We start from the raw sequence: 19,424 nt of genomic DNA on the forward strand, positions 1-19,424 counted from the left end.
AGGTTAAGGGGAGGGCGCAAGATAACATCGGTCACTTCGATTGGCTGATTCTTGGCTCCCGCCAGTATTGCCCGCGGCGATTGGTGGGCTGAGGGGGCGCCTCGGGTGAGGGCGGTGCGGAGGTGGCTCAATGTTAGCAGCGAGCGAGATGTGACTTTGTAGTGGGTTTGTCTGAGGATTTGGTCACGGGAAGCGTTCTTTTTTAATTAACCTTCTGTACTTAAGGCGGCTCTAGTGTCGGTGCGGTAGCTGGAGCCGGCAGGGAGGCGGCCGCGGATGCCGTGGGCGGCGCTGGAGTCCCTGCAGTGTGTCACCCCCCGGTGCTGAGGTGATGGAGCCGCTGCCGGAGCTCTACGCCATCTTCCAGGGCGAGGTGTGTGAGCGCAGCGCTGGGAATCGGAGGAAAGTGCGGCTGTGTTCCTCAGCGCTGCTTAGTTTGGGCAGATTTCCGTGTACATCCGTGTGTGTGTGCTCACGTGTGTGTATAAGCGTCTATAAGGTGCTTGTCTGGGTAGCACAGGAGCAGCTGGCCTCATCTGCTCTTTTTAGCAAGCAGTGCTGGCTGTAACCTGCTGTGGTGCCCAGAGTTCTAGGAAATCACATGAACCCTCTGGATGTCGTGTGTGTTCTAGCCACTTTATTGGGAGCAGGTGTGTTTTAAGGGCTTGCTCTTAAATGTGTTCATTTTCTTCACAGGTGGCTGCTGTGACAGAATATGGGGCATTTATAAAAATCCCAGGCTGCAGGAAGCAAGGTTTGTTTCTGTTATTTTGTTTGGACTCGGTTACATGTTGGTGTGCCCGAGCCAAACAGCCAGCCTCAGAATTAAGCACTTGGCAGCTTTTAGAAGAAGTGTTTTTTAAAAACAAGGCAGCAGTTGATGCTCTCAGATAGTAGAATTTAGATGGTATGCTTGCATGTGAGGCTGAGGTCTGTTTAGATATGGCTTTTTCCCAAGTGTGGTATATTTAAATATAGACAAAGCAGGGAATCACTACAACTTAATGGTTTGCCCTGCTTATTTCTCTACTGGTCGTACTGAATGAGCTTAATGCAGAAGACTGAAATAAAACTCAGATAAAGCAAATCATGGCTGTTTTCAAGCTCTGTCTACAGCTGTGGGAAACATGCAGTGTGAAACCAAGTGATTTTACAGAAGGAGCAATGGTAGCTTGTTGTTCTGTTATCCAACAAATAATCACTTCCCACTGATCCAAAAGTGCCCAGCTCCTTTTGTACCACTTCTAATAAAGGTTTTGGGCAGAAATGTGTCTGCTGTAGAGAAGCTGTGAGGTGCAGAGCCTAAACAAACTGTGCTTCTGTACTTCTTCATGCACATATTACTGTGCTGACATTACCACACATACACAAAAGTAGACGTGGTAAAAAGGATGAGCTGAAGATAAAAAAAAAAATGAATAGTGTTTGTTTTCTAGTATTATTTCTTAATAGGGCACAATTTCATTTTTTTCTTTTCCCCTTCTTCCAAAATTCCCATCAGGCCTTGTTCATAAGACTCACATGTCCTCCTGCCGCATAGATAAACCCTCAGAGATAGTAGATGTTGGAGACAAAGTATGGGTGAAACTCATTGGAAAAGAGGTAACTTGAATTCTCGTTCCTTTTGTGCTGTGTAGATATTGTATATTGTAATACAGTATGCTGTAAGAACAGTGAACCTTGAAATTCTGTGTGCAGGGGCTCATGGCTTTGTTAGGGGTGTGATGTGTTGATTTTTGCTAGTGGCTGAGCTGTGCCTGCTTTCAGATGTGACTTTGGGCGCTGACCTGTGGCTCAAAATAATGCAGTTCAGGAAAGGGGTCTTCATTAAAGCTTTTGACTGAAAAGCAACAGAATTCTACTCCTTCCTGCACACCCGTTCTCACCTTGTGTTGTGAAGGGCTGTAAGGAGAAGGCTCATACAACTTCATTTTTCAGTATGCAGTTTTGCTAAGCTTCTGATCTGGGGGATCTCCCCTGTGGGTCATGTATCTGAGATTTTTTGGAGAGCTTCCAATTCTTCCCTGGTGTGGGTTTGGGCATATAGATCCTCTGTTAATCCAAAAAGACTTTTAGTGATCTTGTCTTTTTTCTGGGTCAGCTACTTAAGCAGAAGCTGTTTTTTTTATTGGAATGCTCTACACTGAAAATGCAGCTACAGTATAATAGAACAGAATTGCTTTGGGTTGGTATTCTTTATAGTGCTCTGCTCTGCTACCAATTTCATTTCTTCTCTGTAGGCCTCCAGATGGATTGCATTAATTAGCATCGTGTCATTTACTCTTCTTATTCCATTTACTTCTCTTCCAGGTGAAGGATGACAAACTGAAACTGTCCCTTTCCATGAAGGTTGTTAACCAAGGCACAGGGAAAGATCTTGATCCAAACAATGTTTCCCTTGAGTAGGTAAATCTACTGAGTAGAGTGTAACTGCTGCTGCCTGCTTTTCCCTGCCTTTCCTTCCTAGCCTTCCTGCCATAATTATCCTCAAGGTCCTCCTTCCTTCAGAGGGTGAGAGAAGCTCTTCCTGAGCTGCTGAGCAGTGCACTGGCTGGTTGGGGGGCTGACTAAAGGTGCTTCCTTGGTTGTGCTGCTTAGAGGCTGGCAAGAATTTCACTCCAGCAGTGAATTCCACCCCTGTGCACCCTGGTAGCATTTTGGTTCTTGCATTTAGTGGTGGTTGTGCACTTGTTCTGGGAAAGTTGTTCATCCAGGATGGGCACAGACTCACTTGTACATGGTAGGGAACCAAATCTCGACTGCTCAGATGTTCCAGAGCTTCCTTCTGTACTTTTTCCTGTGCCATGTCTTGCAGCTCAAAAAAATCTCTTATTTTCATGCTGGAGAAGTGTGTGTATTCACCTACATCATGCAGATGTTACTGTCAAGGACTTAATTGCAGCTTATAGCATTTACTTGCTTTGTGTAGAGGATGTTCAGCTGATCTTAAAATAGAAGGTAGCAGTAACATGCTCTTAATGATTTGCTTTATTTTCATGTATAGGTGGTCAGCTCTATTCTTTGATTTAGCTTAATTGTGCTTTTAGAGCAATGTTTGGAAGGGGTGGGGGAAATTAAGCTTGCCTATGTGTGAGTAAAAAGGGTTGAGATTGAAAGTGGAGCTTTGTCTTCTCTTCCCAGTCAGGATGAGAGAAAAAAACGCACATTTAGGGACTACACCAGTCAGAAGATCACCCTTGAAGCTGTCTTGAACACTGTGTGCAAGAAATGTGGCTGCAAAGGTATGTTTCTGTGGGGTTGTTTTGTTCTTTTGACACAGCCTGGTTCCAACCAGGTAGTGACCTATGGATGGAATTGTAGTGATGGCTGTTGTACTGCATTTTGTTTTGTAAAGGCTAAGTTTTGCTTTGAGGAGAGCAGCGTTTTCTATTAATTATTGTGCAAAGTGAAGACTCAAGTAAATTACTTTTAGAAGGTGTTTTTCTTAAAATTGCATCCCCGAGCTTGCTTCTGAGTATGGGTTCTCTTCTTCCTGTGTTTTTGTTAACTTGTCTTTATAACCAAGGCTTCATTCCAGTTTTGCCTTGTGAGAAATAAATGCGTGCCTTCACCAGACCGTTTAATGAGGGTAGGAAAGGTCAGTGAACATGACTTGACTGATTAGTTGCTAGAAATGTAGTGTAAGTTTATAAGCAGCTGTCTTGCAGCTCCAAGTAAGCATTTTTACCTGAGGCTTTTGTATTTTGCTTAGTGCAGCAGTGAGAAGTTGGCTTGTGTGGTACTTCTACAGTAGCTTTGCAAGTGCTGAGGTCGTTCTTTGTATCCTGAGTTTTTGCTGCACCCAACTTCTCGTTTGTAAGTGGTAAGGCTGGAGTTGATGCTATTTTGGAGAAGGTTAATAAAGGCAGATAGGAAGGCAGCTATTAAACACCAGTATGGTTCTGTGCAGTGGCCTTATAAAATTCCATTCTGAAGAAACCCCCAAACTTACCTAGATCCTGCATTCTTCCACTCCCCCACCAGATGTCTGTCCCTTCCATGTATACTTTTCCGTGCTGCTTAAGTCCTTGCCCTTATTTTCCTGTTCTTATTGAGTCTCTTAGCTTTGCTTTGTCTAATCTTTCCAAAATGTTGTATTTTGCACCTATTCTCATCTTTTTCAATCAGGGCATGCTAAAGTAATACAAATACCTGGGCAAGAAAAGTACATTTGAGATTGTTGTATTGTGGCTACTAATACAAAAAGGTTGTTGTTGGCACTTTGGGTGCATGAAGTGCAGTTGTACAAAATAGAACTGTCTGAGGATGGAGAGGGATTGCTCCTTCAAACTCTCTTTTGCAGGTCATTTTGCCAAGGAGTGTTTCGTGCAGCCTGGAGGGACCAAATACAGCCTGATTCCGGAAGAGGAAGAGGAGGAGGTGGCAGCAGCAGAATGTGAAAGACGCAGGAAGAGCAGCTTGTCTGGTGATTCTTCAAAGAAAAGGAAGAAGGTATGAGGTACCTTACTGCACGTCTGGGAAGGTGAGCCAGACAAGATGGTTCTGTTGAGTTCACCTGTGATCTGCAGCAGGTGATTGAGTGCCAGTGCTGGGCTGAGGAAGTGGCTCAGTTGTGGGGGGGGTCTTTAGCTGAACGGCAGCCTTTTCTGCAGACTGCAGCATTTCTTGTACTGTCTCCTTTTATTCTAGTTAACTGTCCCTAAGCTGTGTTACAATGCATAGCTCTCAGAAGAGGTAAGAAAGGCATCTTTTTCTTATTCTGAAGCTCAATAGAACTTACTTAGGTTTCCTGAATTTCCACGTTTCTTGCCAACAGCCCTCTTTTGTCTTCTTTCTTGCTGCTCTTATCCAACCACTTTTCTTTAATCTGAAGCAAATGCCCACTGCTGCCCTGCCAGCCTCTGTGATGTGAACTTGACATATGTGCACATGCCAGGGTAAAATCACAGACTGTATTTGCACGGGAAGCATACTCCATTTCCAGGCTATAAAATTACAAATTTCCAGGGATCTTTTATGGTTTTGTATCTGAATGTTAGAATGGTTGAATGCTGGTTTCTGATTTAATTAAGAAAAAAAAAAAAATAAAATTAGAAGAAACTTGAATCTAAAACAGGAGTGGTTGGTGGTGTGTCTCATTGCACAGAAATGAACATTCTGCTTTGAGACTTGGGTAAGTAAACATTTTGTCAGTCACCTTCACATCATGAGCATCCATCATTCTTCCAAAGCCTTTTTCTTCCTTTTTTTTTTTTTCTTCCACAGCCTTACAACCATTCTGTTTTCCCAGAGAGGTGCAACAGACAGGAAAGGCAGTGGGATTTCCCATGTTCAGAAGCAGATCAGGCTGAAGAAGGGGGGAACTTTTGGAAGAGGCAGTGAGATGTGCTTTGCTTCCCAGTGTGGCTCTCATTCAAGAATTGTGTTGGGCTCGTCTGCAGTGTGTTATTATGCTGCAGTGTAGCATACATGTCCTCTTTTCTCTTCTGGTCTTGGAGGCAGTCAACTGAACTGACTTGTTTCCTAGATCCCAGCCTATCTGTGACTTTCAGCCATCAGTTTCTGTCTTGCCATTGTGAGAGCAGGCTGTTGGCAGAAACTCAGCGGAGCTCGTTTCTCCTACCTGGAATTCTTCTCCCTCTAGAACAAGGATGATTTACCTGTGATGGCTCACTTTGTCTTACAGTGTAGCTGTTATTTCAGTGCTGTTGGGGAAAACCTGTACTGGGAGGTACACAAATGGTGCTTTATCACGTTGGTGCTTGTAGGGGTTCCCTTTGGAGCCTTGCCTTGCTGGGACTGCAGGATATGTGGGTCACTGCTGTGAATTACTTTTTTTTTGTTTTTCAGTCTGTGGATGAACAGCCTTGCTTTAAATGTTGCTTGTTTCTTTGATCTTCTCCCTTCTCAAGAAGGAGATCAAAAGTTTTCAGATGTTTTCCAGTGCTGGAAAATAAAACTGAGCTTTCTAGAGGCAGGATGTGGGATCCTTGAAATGAATAGCTCCCTTGTTGGCTTGGGAGCCTGCTGTGATCTTGTCTGGGAGCCATCATTGTGCTTCCCTGCTTGCCTGGATCCCCGAGAGGATTAGCACAAAATAGAAATAGCTCAGTCTACCTAGTGAGAATTACTTTGCAAACCTCATCCCATCTGATGTTTGTTACATAGGTGTGGAAATATATTTTTAGTGAGTAGAGAGGTGCTTGGTAGATAGGAAACTGCTGTTCAGTGTCATAGTAATAGCTGCAGGTTGTTCATTGTATGCATTTTCTGTGTCCCTGATCTGATAGTTTCTTGCAGTCCCTGAGTGCTCTTCCCACCCTCCACGCTCTCCTTAAAGAGATGCTCTGGAGAACTTACTCTCTGCTTTGTGTCCATGCCATCCCCAGAGTCACTGTATGGTGGTTTGTTGCTGTGTAGTCTTGGTTTGTGGGAGTCCTGGAGAAAAAACAGTGTTTTTTGTCCCACTGGAATCTCCTTCGTCCCACAGTGGAGATGAAAACAAAGCTCTTTGGTACTCTGCTCTTCTGCCTGAACTGTATGACATTTACAGAGTGGAGCTCTCTGCACTCAGAGAGCATCAGCTTCTGGAATGACAGTGGGTACAAGGCTTCCTGCTTTCAGATCGCCATGTCAGTGCTCACGCCTCCTGTTACCAGTGAGAAAACGGTGGCTGGTGGCAGAAGCTCATCGGGTGCTGTCACTGTGCTGTGGAAATACCAGAGAGCATCTGAGCAGCCTTGACAGCTGTGCAGGCTGCTGCTGTGTCCCTTTCACTTTTACTCTGCGGGTCACAGGGTGAAGGAGCTCCTATGGGAACACGGCATCGTGGCTGTGCTGAGCTTGCGTAGCAGGGAGGCGTGCTGAGAAAAAAAACCAAACCCTTCTGATTCTTCTCTCTTGCCCCCTTGAGGAAAGAACTGCTGTTTCAGCACTAGGAGGAGTATCTTTAATTTGAACTTGACAAAAATGACCTGTGGTTTTGCAATGGTCACTGGAGTTGTGTGCTAAATGTGATCTGTGGTTGCTTTTCTGCAATCCTTGCAGCTTTTTCTCCCGTCCTGTAAAAGATTACCATGAAGTATTCCTGCTGTCTTTCACTTCAAACCACACCTTGTTAAGTGTTGTTTGTTCAATGACCTGTAACTCATCAAGCTCATCTGTCCTTGCCCGTTGCTAGTACTTGTTTTCCTAATTCTGAAATGGCAATAGCTTGGGGCACTGCAGTCAAATCCACTTTCTTCACACAGAATGCTGTTCTCTTTAACATCCTTTCTTATGCTTTTCTGACTTCTGCTGTTTGATAAATGGCCATAGTCTAGACTCTTCTCATCAAATAAATTCTAACTGATCCTTAAAGTAGGGATAAAATATATATTTTTATTTACATAACGAGTCTTGCTTAATACTAAGCTGAGAGATGGATTTTTTTATTTTGTATTTTTTAATAAAAACTTAAGAATACCTGCACCTTGCTGGAGATGCAGGAGGACAGACAGCTGGAAATCCATTTTCCTTTATCACAAGGACAGACATAAAGGCTCTAAACACACCAAGGCCACAAAGTGCTGGCGAAAAATTCTTTAAACTTCTTTGAGAGTTGTGGACACTCCCCTCTTATCTCAAAATCAAATACCTGTAGAAGGAATGAGCCGTTATAACATTCTTAGAATGTAGCCCCAAGCAATTTGTCTTACAAAGAACAGGAAGAGGCCTGGAGCAGTGTGGTGCCCCTTCACAGTACCAGCTTCTTCAGAACACCTGGCAATGGGAAAGGCAGGGCTGTCAGGCTGTAGCCCAGCTGCTCAGCTTCTGTGTGCCATCCCTCAACACAGTTGTTTTTTTTTTTCTTGTATTTGAGGGATTTTGAAGCAAGTTTGTTCCATTTGGGTAGAACTGTAGTAGAGGTACTGAACAGTGCAGTGCATATGAGGAACTGTAATGGTCTTTGTACTTGTAAAGATGGTCAGAGAGGGCCAGCATTTGAACTTGGGCAAAATTTGGGCAAAATTCTCTCACAGTGCTTGCACAAATGCAGTGTTTGTAGTCCTGAGGGAGTGCCTGGGTGTGCCTGAGAACAGCAGAGCTCAGCTTCATCCATCAGCAGCAATCCCTTCTGGAGACCCATCTGCAGCTCTGGGCCTGGGGAGGCTTTGCTGCTGTTATTAAAGGCAGAGTTTGGACATTTACTGTGGCACTGACGTGTAAACCAGAGGAAGGCTGTGCAGTGCAGGTAGGTCCTGGTGAGCAGAGTGAGCCTGGCACCCAGTGGAGCATGGGAAGGCAGCTGAGTGCTGCTCATCCTGTGCCAGCATGCTGGCACTTAAACTCTGTGGTCTAGTGGCTTTTCCTCTGTTATTGGTGTATCTCTCCCCGTAATCCTGAGGGGACAGATGTGACATCCTGTCTTATCTTCAGCCTTCGCATGCTGAGACAGCTTCCCAAGCTCTGGGATGAAACTGTTAGTTAAAGTCTTCTCCAGTTTTCTCACCACGTTCACAGACTGGAAAAGCTTGAGAAAATTCTCCACGCTGTGTCCTTTTTCCTGGAAGATTTAACTCTTCACAGTCTTCAGAGGAAGATGGTGGTGATTTGCTTCTGCCCTTGCCATGTGAGTCTTTGTAGTGAAGTTGGTGTTGCCACAGTTATGGTGGTGCTGTTGTGGAGCTACAGGAACTGACACTTGCCAAGAGGCTGCTAGGTGTGCAGTCAGCTTGGTTCTCTGAATCTTCCCTGGGGTCTGAGATGACTCCTTGTTTGATACTCAGCTCTAAGCTGTGCCTTGACTTTGCTACGTGGTCTCCCTAAAATAATTGCTGTGTTTCACATTTAATAAGCTACTAGCTTCCTTCTTTCTTTGTCCTTATTTGAGTGTCTATCTGGTGCTATGGCATGTTATCCATGCTGAATTGAGATTTTTAGATGGGCTGCTCGTGTCCCCACTCTTGGGGGAGGATGTGTTATTAAATGAAACACATACACCCCTCAGCTTGTCTTCCTGTAAGCTGGTGTATTCATATGGACACCACGCTTGCCTGGAAGTGACTGAAGCTAATGGAAGGAATGTCTCGTGGGGAGGAAGGGGAGAACTCAGCCTTCTCTGGGCTCATTGCATTTTTTCCCCAAGCAATCTGAAGACAGCTTGCCCTTTACAGCATGAGGTGAGGCGCTGGAGGGCTGCCAGCAGCTGGGTGAGATGCCCTGTTAAAGAATACTTCCACACCACATGGTCCTGGCTTTAACATCCTCCCTTGTCACAGTGAGTTGCCAGAGGACCTTCAAGCCAACAGCAGCAGAGTCAGGATGGAAAAGTCAGTTATTACAGGGGATTTTCCCCCCCATCTTTACCTCATTTATTATTTTTCTGTTCTTAACAACTGTTTCTCACACGAGTACTGGTTTCTTCGTTTGCAGTCTTGTGGTGAGCAGGCACGTTGCCTTTCTCAGGCTTCCTTCTGTGAAGTGAGTTTCCTTTAGGTGGATGCTTTCCAGTTTTTTAGCTGGGATGGCTGTTTTTGCCTGGGTGGGGTGGGTGTGTAGCCAGCCCCAGGCAGTGCTGCAGGCATCCCAGAGTGACTCAGGACAGGCCCACAGTGTCAGTGCTGCATTCAGATCTTCAGCACCCAGTTCTGATCCCAGCTTTGTTGGAGCAGGTAGAAATACTTGCCCACGTGAGTCATTCTGGTTCTGTGCAGGCATCACTTGTGTACCCATGGCTGATGGTGATGTTCCCTTTGCCTGTTCATGCATTCTTTTCCTCTTCCTTGGCTTAACTGTTCTTCTGGGTTGGCTGTGGATGCACAGAGCAGCTAGCTAAGAGAGGAGACCTTCCAGAAAACTTGTTCTGCCTGTGGCCCAGTGTCTTGCACAACTGTGCCATTGGGCTCACTGCTTTCTTGAGTTTCCTCATGAAGTGAGTGCATGGCACAATCAGCCCTGCCAAGGAGGGGTGTGATTTACAGCAGGCCTCTTCCAGTAAAGCTCTGCTGCAAGCCCACGGGTGACCTTGAGGTCATTGGCATTGAAAATAAGCAGAGCTGCTAGCTTGGGGTCTCCAGGCTTCTCATGTTATGCTTCCTTGCATGGTGGAATGTAAAGCACGTTTTATATGGCAAACACTGAATTTGTGTTTGGGATTGTCAGTAGCAGTGCCCATCTCTGGCAGTGGCTCTTTGCTTTTGCCCCACTTGGAGGCTGTTTCCAGGAGCTCGCTTCCACTCCAGCTGTGTTTTTGCAAACCCACGTGTTTGGTGCTTTCAGCAGGAGCCATTTTTGGGCCCAAACTGGGCATGGAGAGCGCAGTGCTTGTGAACTGTGGCAGTGTGGCAAGTCTGAGTAAGATGTGTGTGGTAGAGTGTGCATGGGGGGACAGGAATCACAGAATCACAGAATTGTAGGGGTTGGAAGGGACCTCCAGAGATCATCGAGTCCAACCCCCAGCTGGACTGCAGATGGGGGAAAAGCCTCATTGAGTACAACCAGCACTTGGACTTGCCTGTGTAACTGGATAATGCAACTGGCTGCTGGTTTTCAGCAAGCTTGGGAAAGTCTGTGCCCAGTCTTACGTATACAGGTCAGAGCAGTTAGCACACACACTGTCCAGGAATGAGCACAGTTCAAGCAAAAACACCAGTGTAGGGCTTAGAGCAGCAAGCTTTGCTGGCTGGGCTGCATTCCTCACTGCTGTTGTCTAAGCCTATCACAGGCATTTGCAGTGGCATGGCTGGCCTTGCTGGCCCATCTCTGCTTCGTGAAACTCCATTTTGCTGCTTTTCTTGCATCCTTTTTACGTGCTTGAACTGCAATGAAAATTCACGGTAGGCATCTGCAGAGAAAAGTCTCTTAGTGTTGATACGACTGTGGAGGAAAGCTGTGAGTGCTTGCTGCTGGACGGAATGCTTGCTGGACACAGTCTCTGCATGCTTTACAACATACTGCATCTTGGGCCTGCTCACCTGCATGGTGCTTTAATTTACTTCCCAGAATCATGGTGCTGCTATTCTGCTCCCCTCTGGTGCTGCGTGGTTTGCACCCTGCAGGTGGTGGCCCAGCTGCTTGTGGTGTGGGGCACAGCAGGGCTGGTGCTGGTCTTCAAGTGCTGCCTGCACAGCCAGATGGCATTCCCCCTTCAGTCCTGCTGTCTAATTAAATCGATACAAATTGCCACCCCCACGCTGTTAAATAGTCTTTGTCTGCCTTGAAATTCTCTGTCTGATGCGACTTTGGGAGGAGGTGTGCTGCAGTACTGATTTCAGAGTAATCTGTGCTAAGAAGTTACTGCTCAGTGCCTCGAAGCTCAGTTCCTCTTATAAAGTTCCTTGCATGATGTATTCAAGCATCAGCTGGTCTTTTTCTGCCTATAAATGTTAGGTCCCTCTTGAGTACTGTACAGCTTTTGTTTCAGAGCCTCACAGAAATGCAGCCCTGGGGGCTCAGCGATGCCCCAACCTCTGCCTGCCACGTGGTGGGGAGATGAGATTGTGCAAAGAGACTTATTGCCAAAGGGTGCTTTCCTCATCCCATCTCCCCTCCAGGGAGGGCCAAGGGAAACTTCACATCTGAAAAACGTTTTTGGCCTTGGGGGGTGGGAGGGGGTGGTGTGGGGTCTGCCCCAGCACAGCTGCTCTCAGGGCTGTGGTGTGCTGGCAGGCCCTGCAGGACCGTCTGTCCCTCTCTCTGTGGTTCCCAGGTAATGACTGTGATGGCTGAGATTTCCAAACCATCCCTCTGCATTTTGGCTGCGCTCGGGCTTTGCAGTGAGGAGGAGGGTGTTGTTGTTGTTGTTGTTAGTGCTCCAGTGCGTTAGTGTGCTTTTCCTGGCAGGCTGTGGGCTGCTGATGATGTGGGGAAGCAGGGATAGCTCTCACTTCCAGCTGGCTGTTTTAGAAACACATTTGGTTGGCGAAAGTTTTCTCTTCCTGTCAACCCCTATAAAAAGGAATAGCCTTAGATAAGTGGAGATCTCTCTGTGATGTGACTACCAGTATTCGGGCTGGGATTTCCATTCCGGTACCCACCTCTGTCCTGCAGCTGTCAGGCAGTGCCTGCTGTAGCTATGGGCAAAGTCCGTGCAGCTGCGTGCGTCGTCGTGTTGGGACAGGCTCACTTCTCTCACAGCTTTTCAGGCTCTCACGACAGCAAGTGGCTCAGTGCCCTGGTGAACACAAGTGACGGTTTTCCCACGTGCAAAGCTGTATTTGTTTTGCTTCATTTGATAGGAGAAGAAGAAGAAAAAGAAGCACAAGAGTAAGCAGTCCTCTGAGTCTGACTCAGACAGCTCTGACTCGGACAGCGATGGGGCTCAGCCAGCCAGCAAGAGGGCCAAGCATTCGGGGAAGACCAGCAAGGCTCAGAAGAAGAAGAAAAAGAAGCATAAGAAGAAGACCAAAGAGTGACAGCAGGCAGAGAGGGGCACTGCTGTTGTGAATCCCTGGAATGTGCTGCTGGGAGCAAGCAGGAGCAAGTCAGCGTGCTTCTTGCAGCAAGGCAAGGAGTTTCCTTCTTCCAAAAGTAATGCTCAGCCTGTGTTGTTCAAGTTGTTGACTTTGCTGTGAGTTTTCCTCTGTTACCTTAGGCATGGGCTGCCTTTTTCTCCCAACGAGGCCAGTGGGCGTGCCTGCCAGCATAGTCTAATTAACTACACCCATTCATCAGCCCCTCTGTCCTGTAGTCTCCTGTTGGGCTGGGTAAGCTGCCCCCACCCTGCAGGCTCCCTGGTCAGCGGCAGCCCTGAGCTGTGACGTCAGTCCCGGATGGAGCTGCCTGTAAAAGGTGGAGCTGTGTGTCCTGCACCCCAGCCTGCCTGCACACGTGCTCTGTTGGATGGGTGCAGCTGCAGTGACTGAGTACAGCCCTGCTGCACAGCAGCTCCGAGGAAGGGCACTGCTATCTGTGCCCTAACCCCACTCCTTTCCCAATGCAAGGCACTGCCTGGAGGGGCTCGGTTCACAGGTTGGCTTTGATACTCAAACCCTCCCCCTGCTGCATTCATTTTTTTGTCTGTAAACATTGAAAGTGGCAGAGTAAGAAGTGAAGTGGTGAGCGGTGATATTTTAAGTAAACATTAACTGTGGTGTATTTGCTGCCTTTGTAAAGGATGGAAAATAAATCTCTCAAATCTCCAGGTGTACTTTGTACTGTTCTCTTTCTTTTGCGTGCTCCACGCTTTCAGCTTGAGAGTGGATAAAAGAGCCCTTGGCTGCAAGCTGAGAACTGCCTCCCTGGAAGGAGATGGGATGTTATGGAGTTCTGATAACCAGGCAGGGGAGAAGCCCTTTGCCAGAGCCTGCAGGGCTGCCCTGGGGTGAGGATGCCACAAGAAGACTGGTGTGCGGTGGGGCTCGCTGTGCCTTTTGGTGACGGCCTATAGCAGCGACTGCATGGTGAGTCCTGTAACTGGAGCTGAAGGTCAGGGAGGTTTTGCTGAAGTGGGGCTGTTTCCAGTGCTGCTTAGCACAGCAGGGCTGGGCACAGGGCTTCAGCCCCTGAACTCCTTCAGGTCCCTGTGGGCCAGCCTGACTTTGGGCTGCTCCCTTTCCAGCCCAGGTCCTGATGTCTCTTGACCTTGACTCCTCAGCTCCTCTGTGGCCAGGCACGTCACATTGCCTGATGCTTTGGCAGGCACACCTGTCTGGATTAGTGCTGGGGAGGGATTGCTTTGGTTGGCATGATGTGTGCTCGTATCCTGAATGATTTATAGCAGAGCTGCCATTGCAGTGAACTAATATCCCCTCCACAAAAACGGGCTGCGTGTCCACCTGGCACTGCAGCGCTGATGCCATGGGTGGCAGAGAGCCTGAGTGCAGTGGGACCGGGGTGGGCTCACCAGTGCTGTCGGTGGGCAGTGGCTGATGGTGGGTTTTTCCCACATGTTACTGTGTCTGTGAGCCCAATGGCTGCCCTGGGGGAAGACAATGTGAGCTGTGCAGCAGATAAAGAGGGCGGCGAGAGCCCATGGGTGCACCTGCCAAAAGCCTTTTTCCCAAGCACGCCAGCCACAGCTCTGTAACAACATTGCTTTTATTATTTTTCCACGTGGGTTCTTCCATTAAAAAAAAGAAAAAATAATAACAAACGAAACACCCTCACCCCAACCAGCCCCACAAGACCGCAGGGTCAGGGCACGGTGGCTTTGGAAGGCTCCTGCACTGTGGTGAGCTGCGCACGGCGCGGGGAAGGCAGAGACGATTCAACGCTGGAGCTGGCACTGGGCAGGGAGCTGGGGCAGCCTCTAGGATGCCTTCTCGTAGGTGCGGGTGGAGACAACGCTGCCCATGGTGAGAGTCTGGGGGCAAAGAGCACTGTGAGCACTGGGTGGGACCTCGGGCATCCGCCCACCTAAAATCCTTTATATTTACTTACCAGAATCAACTTCCCATCCTTCAGCTCCCGCACTAGTGATGTCTCCTTCCCATCCCACTTCTGCACGTGGACCAGCTTGCCTCCATCTAGCTTGACCAATGACTGTGTAGAGAGAGCAGAATCCTCACAGTTGGAGCTTTGCTGCTCCATCCTTGCAGCTTTGGATGCTCCTTTTCATCCCACCCACCAGCAAAGGGCGCCTTGAGGATCCCTGGGTGCCAGCATCCCACCTGGCTCTACTCACCCAGCTTGGCCCAGGACACCAGCTGGGTCACAATCGTAGCCCCTGTTGGCACCAGGAGCCACTGTCATGGTGACCCTGCCCTCCCTGCCCCACAGCTGTGTCCTGAGCTGAGCTGTTGTACAAGCCCTTGCTCATTCGGGCTCCTGTTTGCACAGCCGCTGCTGTTGATTCAGCCCTGAAAGCCCGGCCAGTGCCAAGGTTAACATGATAGAGGGCTTGGCTGTGCCAGCATGGGAAGTGGCACTGTCTGCCCAGCTCTGTTCTGCTATCCCCCCACTGCCTGGCACCCAGTCCTCTGCCTCCTAGTGACGTTTCTCAGCTCCAGCCCAGGGCACCACATGCCCCGAGCTGTCCCAGCCTCTTGTCCTCTGCAAACCTCCCTGTGACTCTGCTGCACAGGCACCCAAGGGCTGGGTTTCCCATGGCTCAGGTCCCCAGCACAGCGCAGGTGCTGCTGCATCTCGCTGACCTGGTGGCTTGGTTGACATGGTTTGAGTCCATCCAGCACAAGGCCTCCATGGATCAGGGCTCTGCATGGCTTAAGATTCTCCATCGTTTGGGTCTTCTCATAGTTTGAATCTCCCAATGGTTGGATGTCCCCATAGCTTAGGAATCCCCATTACCTGCATGTCCTCAGGTCTCCCCATTGCTTAGTCACCCCACGGTTGGATGTTCCCATGGCTCGGGTCTCACCATGATGTGGGTCCCTGCAACCCACTTAGTTTCCTTCATGGGTAGGGACTCTGCATTGCTTTTGATCTCCTCATGGCTGGATGCCCCCAAAGCTCAGCTCTCCCCATTAGTGTGTCCCCACAGCTTGGGTTTCCTCATGGTTTAGGTGTCCCCATGACTTGGATGTCCTCTCAGCTCAGGTCTCCCCATGGCTTGCTGTCCCCATCGCTTAGGAACCTCCATGACTCCAAAGCCCCCAAAGTTCAGGTCTCCCTGTGACTTGATGTCCCCATAGCACAGATGTCCTAATGCACTGGGTGTCCCCATGGCTTGGGTGCTCTGCAGCTCAGCTCCCTTCAGAACTCAAGTTCTCCTCTCCCTGCACCCCAGACATTCTGGTTCCCCCCCAGTTTGGTGACTCCTCACCTTGGAGCACCCCACAGCCCAGCTGCTCCATAGCTTCCTGCTTGGCTGCCTGGGGGCTGTCAGATGGGGCCCCATTTCATTGTCTGCCCTCTGGCAGCCAGCCGAGAGGTGTCTGAAGGGCACGTCCCTGGCTGCTTCACACGTCCCTGCCACACACCAGCAGCCAAAGAGCTTTTAGCATAGTTTCCACCACCCTGAGCAGAGCAGCCCTAAGCTTGGGGCAGAGCTGTCACGAGACAAAGCAGGCAGGCTGGTTATAGTCAAAGCTGTGCATGGAAATATCTCCTAGGGGTCAAACCTGTGCTCTACTGCTGCTCTGCTGCTCTGGTTCCCCAGCAAGATGGATGGCACCGAGATAGGCTGAGCAGATGGAGCAGAGGATGAAGACAGAGGTATGCTGCAATGTCTGCCTGGCACTACCGCCTTGCTCGCACTCGCCCCATTTCAGCCCAACCTCACTCCACACCCAGCTCTGTTCCTGCTTCCCCATGGGGCAGGAAGGAGTTTTGTGTCTTACAAGCTCCGTGGTGGCCCCCAAATCTCTTTTGCAACACAGCCTCTTGGTTACAGCATCGCCTTCCGCAAAACCCAGCTGCAAGTGGAGGCAAGGGGTGCAAAGGGCGGAGGGAAGGAAGCAGCCCCCCGGCTCCCTCACCTTGACGTGCCTGTCATCGGCCGTGGTTTCATCGAACTCCTCGCCCAGCTTGAAGCTGATCTCTGTGTTTTTGAAGGTGCTCTGGGTCTTCACCGTCACCTTGTCGCCATCCACCTCGATGATGGTGGTGGGTTTGGTCAGGCTGGCCATCTGCCTGGTGGCAAAGCCCACCCCTGGTTGGGGGACAGGGGGTCAATGCGGTGTCCCCATGCATCACCCCAGAGCCCCTCCTGGGTTTTTTTGGGGGGGCTTTTTTATCGACGGGGGGGACCCACTGCATCCCCACAGGGCCGTACTATGGGGGAGATCTGGGCATCATTCAGGGGCTGATCCTGCACATTTATGGCTGGGTGGAATGGGAAGCACCTGTAGTCACCACCCCTCCAGACCCCTCTGGGGCTCATCCTGCCCAGGGATGAAGGATTCAGGACAGCGGATGGGGGCACGAAGCCCCTGGGATCCCCTTCATCAGCCCTTCCCCCACACCGGGGTTGCAGGGGGGTTCAGAGAGGGGATTCCACCCGTTCCCCTCCACCCCGGCAGCAGCCCCTCCCCAGCACAGCACCGCGTTGCTCTTTCCTATTTTTATTTCTATATTTTATTATTTCTATTTTTATTTTTCCCTTTTAAACCCACGCAGCAGCCGACGATCCCCACCCCCCCTTCCCCATAAAAAAAAAAAAAAAAAAAGCGACAAAAACAGCGATTTCCGCCTTGCCGACCCTCCACTCACCCAACGCCTTCATGTACTCATCGAAATTGGCCGTGTCCACCAGCTTCCAGGCGCCCACGAACGCTTCCACCATGGCGAAGCCGCGCGTGTCCCCGTGTCCGTCTGTCCCCGCAGCGCCGCACCGCCCGCAGCTGCCGCCCGGCCCCGCGGCTCCTTAAATACCGGCCCCATCACATGATGGGAAGAGGCTCCAGAAATACCCCGACGGGGACGGGCAGCGCTGCCAACCACCGCCCCCCGGCCGCCCCCTCCGCCCCCCGTCCCCTGCCCGTGAGCTGTGCGCGGCCTCGCGGTGGTCGCGGACGCGCGTGGGTGCGTGGAGGTGAGGATGTGCGGTGCCGACGGCCGCGTGCTTCACGGTGAGGTGTGGATGGAGAGGGGGAAACTGAGGCACGGGAGCATCCGTGGGGACACGCGGGACCGTGTGTGCGTGCCGGGGACGGTGAAGGTGAGGACGGCCGCGTCCGCATCCCTCCCATCGTTGGTGATTTCAGTTTACCGCCTTTTGGACCCTCTCAAATCGGCCCCATCCCAACAGCTGCCCTGGGGTCTTCGCTCTGCTGGGTTCAGGCTTGAAGCCCCCCATGTCCCGTGGATGCTGTCCACCCCTCTCCCCCACGGGTGTGTCCCCACGGGGCTGGACATCCAGGACACGATCCCCTCCTCCTTCAGGCTCGGGTTGCAGCATGCCAGGGGATTGAGGTGGTAGTGGAATTTGGTGTCCCCTGCCCCAGTGGGCACACCGCCCTGGCTCAGTGATGAGCCTCCTCCCATTACCCGCCCCTCCCCGGCCCCTTCAGTTGTGCTGACAGCTCTGGGGGTCCCCTTGGCTAAAGTGTCCCCAACTCGGGAGGACACACAGTAGGTGGCTGTCACCTCTGGGGACATGTTTATGGGAAGGGGTGAGCCTGTGGGGGTCTGGCATCTTCTGCCCAATTTCAGTCCATTGGGTTTGGGGATTGGGTGGCAACCATTGAGTGTCCCCATACCCAGCACTGCAGGGTGATGGTATCAGGGGCAAAACAACCGTGCCTGGGTGGCACTCAGGGACACTTTGTCTCTCTTTCCATCCCTAAGGTGTCACTGCAGGCACCCAAAAATAGCCAGGGGCTCAAGTTCAGCCTCCTCCCCATGGCCTTGGAGGGGCTGTGAGTGGGAGCCCCTGTCCCTTGGGCGGGACAGCCACCAGTCCCCGTGGGGACAGAGCACGGAGCACTGTGTCACAGGGAAACACACACAGTTTATTATCCAACCATGGCCCTGGGAGTCACACAGCTCCCCCCCAGAGTGCACAGTGCTCCTTGAATACACCCTCCAGGTGCCACAGGTTGGGGACAGGCCTGGAGGGGTCACCTGTCTGTGCTCCTCCCAGAGCCACCCTTGGGCATCAGAGTCCCAAATGCGCACGGCCCTGGGGCTCCCAGCATCCCCCTGGTGCAGCAGGGCTACAGGACATGGATGTGCACACACATGGACACACACACACAGACATATGTGCACAGGGACAGCCATCCACAGGAGAGCCCGTGCACGTGGGCACCACACACGTGAACACTCACATACATGGACAGCCCTGCACACGGGCATTTTTGCACACCGGCATCCATGCACACAGGCACCCATGTGCACAGGCATCCACACACATGGACACAAACACCCACCCACAGCAGCACCCACACAAAAAGACCCCCACAAACACAGACACTGACGTGCAGAGGCACACAAGCACACGGACGCCCGTGCACACGGGTGATTGCTCACTGCCACTCACGCACACAGACACCCGTGTGCACAGACACCCATGTGCACAGACACCCCTGCACACAGCGCCCACCCCCAGCAGCACTCACTCCCACACGTGCCCATGCCCACTGACACACACTGTGGCTCTCAGTGCCACCCACCCCACGCAGCTCTCCCCTCCCCCAGCGCTGCTTAGAGCTGGGTGGCCCTTAGGACTCCATTCACTGGTCCCACAGCAAGAGCTATGGGTGACCACCAGGTTACCACCTGGGGATAGGAACAGATATGAGCACTGTGCCCTTCTCTGGCCCCTCACCTGCTCACCCCTGCCATGCTCTGGAGTTGGGCCACGTGTTTTGTCCCCAGCAGTAAGTCCCAACTCAGTAGGCAGCAGAGCTGTGAGTGGCAGAGATGTCACTGTCCCCAAGGATGGCTTTGCAATATGATCCCAGCTGAGCTCCCTGCTCCCCCGATGCAAGGAGCACTCTGGAGCAACACTTGTTGAGGTGCTGGCTGCTGCTGGGAGGCTCTCCTCCCCAGCCCATTGATGATGCTTCCTCAGAAAAAAGAAAGAAAAAAAAAAAGATCTTGGATCACCCACTGGAAAAAGGAAGGACAGGACACGGACG

At 50.6% G+C, this 19,424-nt stretch overlaps 2 protein-coding genes across 2 annotated transcripts; one reads left to right on the plus strand and one right to left on the minus strand.

Moving 5' to 3' along the window:
* The first annotated feature begins 105 nt into the window (after positions 1 to 105).
* On the plus strand, positions 106 to 13,087 carry ZCCHC17 (zinc finger CCHC-type containing 17). The gene is made up of 7 exons (XM_042885606.1): positions 106 to 373; positions 697 to 754; positions 1,502 to 1,602; positions 2,311 to 2,402; positions 3,142 to 3,242; positions 4,304 to 4,452; positions 12,180 to 13,087. The coding sequence occupies exons 1-7, from the start codon at positions 332 to 334 to the stop codon at positions 12,354 to 12,356; spliced, it is 720 nt and encodes a 239-aa protein (XP_042741540.1). The 5' UTR covers positions 106 to 331; the 3' UTR covers positions 12,357 to 13,087.
* An 875-nt stretch (positions 13,088 to 13,962) lies between these two features.
* Positions 13,963 to 17,185, minus strand: FABP3 (fatty acid binding protein 3). Its single transcript, XM_042885571.1, has 4 exons — positions 17,053 to 17,185; positions 16,320 to 16,492; positions 14,323 to 14,424; positions 13,963 to 14,245 (listed from the first exon to the last, which is right to left on the minus strand). The coding sequence occupies exons 1-4, from the start codon at positions 17,123 to 17,125 to the stop codon at positions 14,192 to 14,194; spliced, it is 402 nt and encodes a 133-aa protein (XP_042741505.1). The 5' UTR covers positions 17,126 to 17,185; the 3' UTR covers positions 13,963 to 14,191.
* Positions 17,186 to 19,424: the final 2,239 nt, after the last annotated feature.

The sequence above is a fragment of the Lagopus leucura genome, unplaced genomic scaffold (assembly GCF_019238085.1).
Source record: "Lagopus leucura isolate 7727_CA_CO unplaced genomic scaffold, USGS_WTPT01 Super-Scaffold_100051, whole genome shotgun sequence".
In the NCBI taxonomy this organism is placed as follows: Eukaryota; Metazoa; Chordata; class Aves; order Galliformes; family Phasianidae; genus Lagopus; species Lagopus leucura.

Coding starts and splice junctions, on each gene's coding strand:
- ZCCHC17 (XM_042885606.1), top strand. CDS start 332: ATGGAGCCGCTGCCGGAGCTCTACGCCATCTTCCAGGGCGAG. Junction 755..1,501: donor CCCAGGCTGCAGGAAGCAAG/GTTTGTTTCTGT, acceptor AATTCCCATCAG/GCCTTGTTCATAAGACTCAC. Junction 1,603..2,310: donor TGAAACTCATTGGAAAAGAG/GTAACTTGAATT, acceptor CTTCTCTTCCAG/GTGAAGGATGACAAACTGAA.
- FABP3 (XM_042885571.1), bottom strand. CDS start 17,125: ATGGTGGAAGCGTTCGTGGGCGCCTGGAAGCTGGTGGACACGGCCAAT. Junction 16,493..17,052: donor TGAGTACATGAAGGCGTTGG/GTGAGTGGAGGG, acceptor TCCCCCAACCAG/GGGTGGGCTTTGCCACCAGG. Junction 14,246..14,322: donor AGGATGGGAAGTTGATTCTG/GTAAGTAAATAT, acceptor CTTTGCCCCCAG/ACTCTCACCATGGGCAGCGT.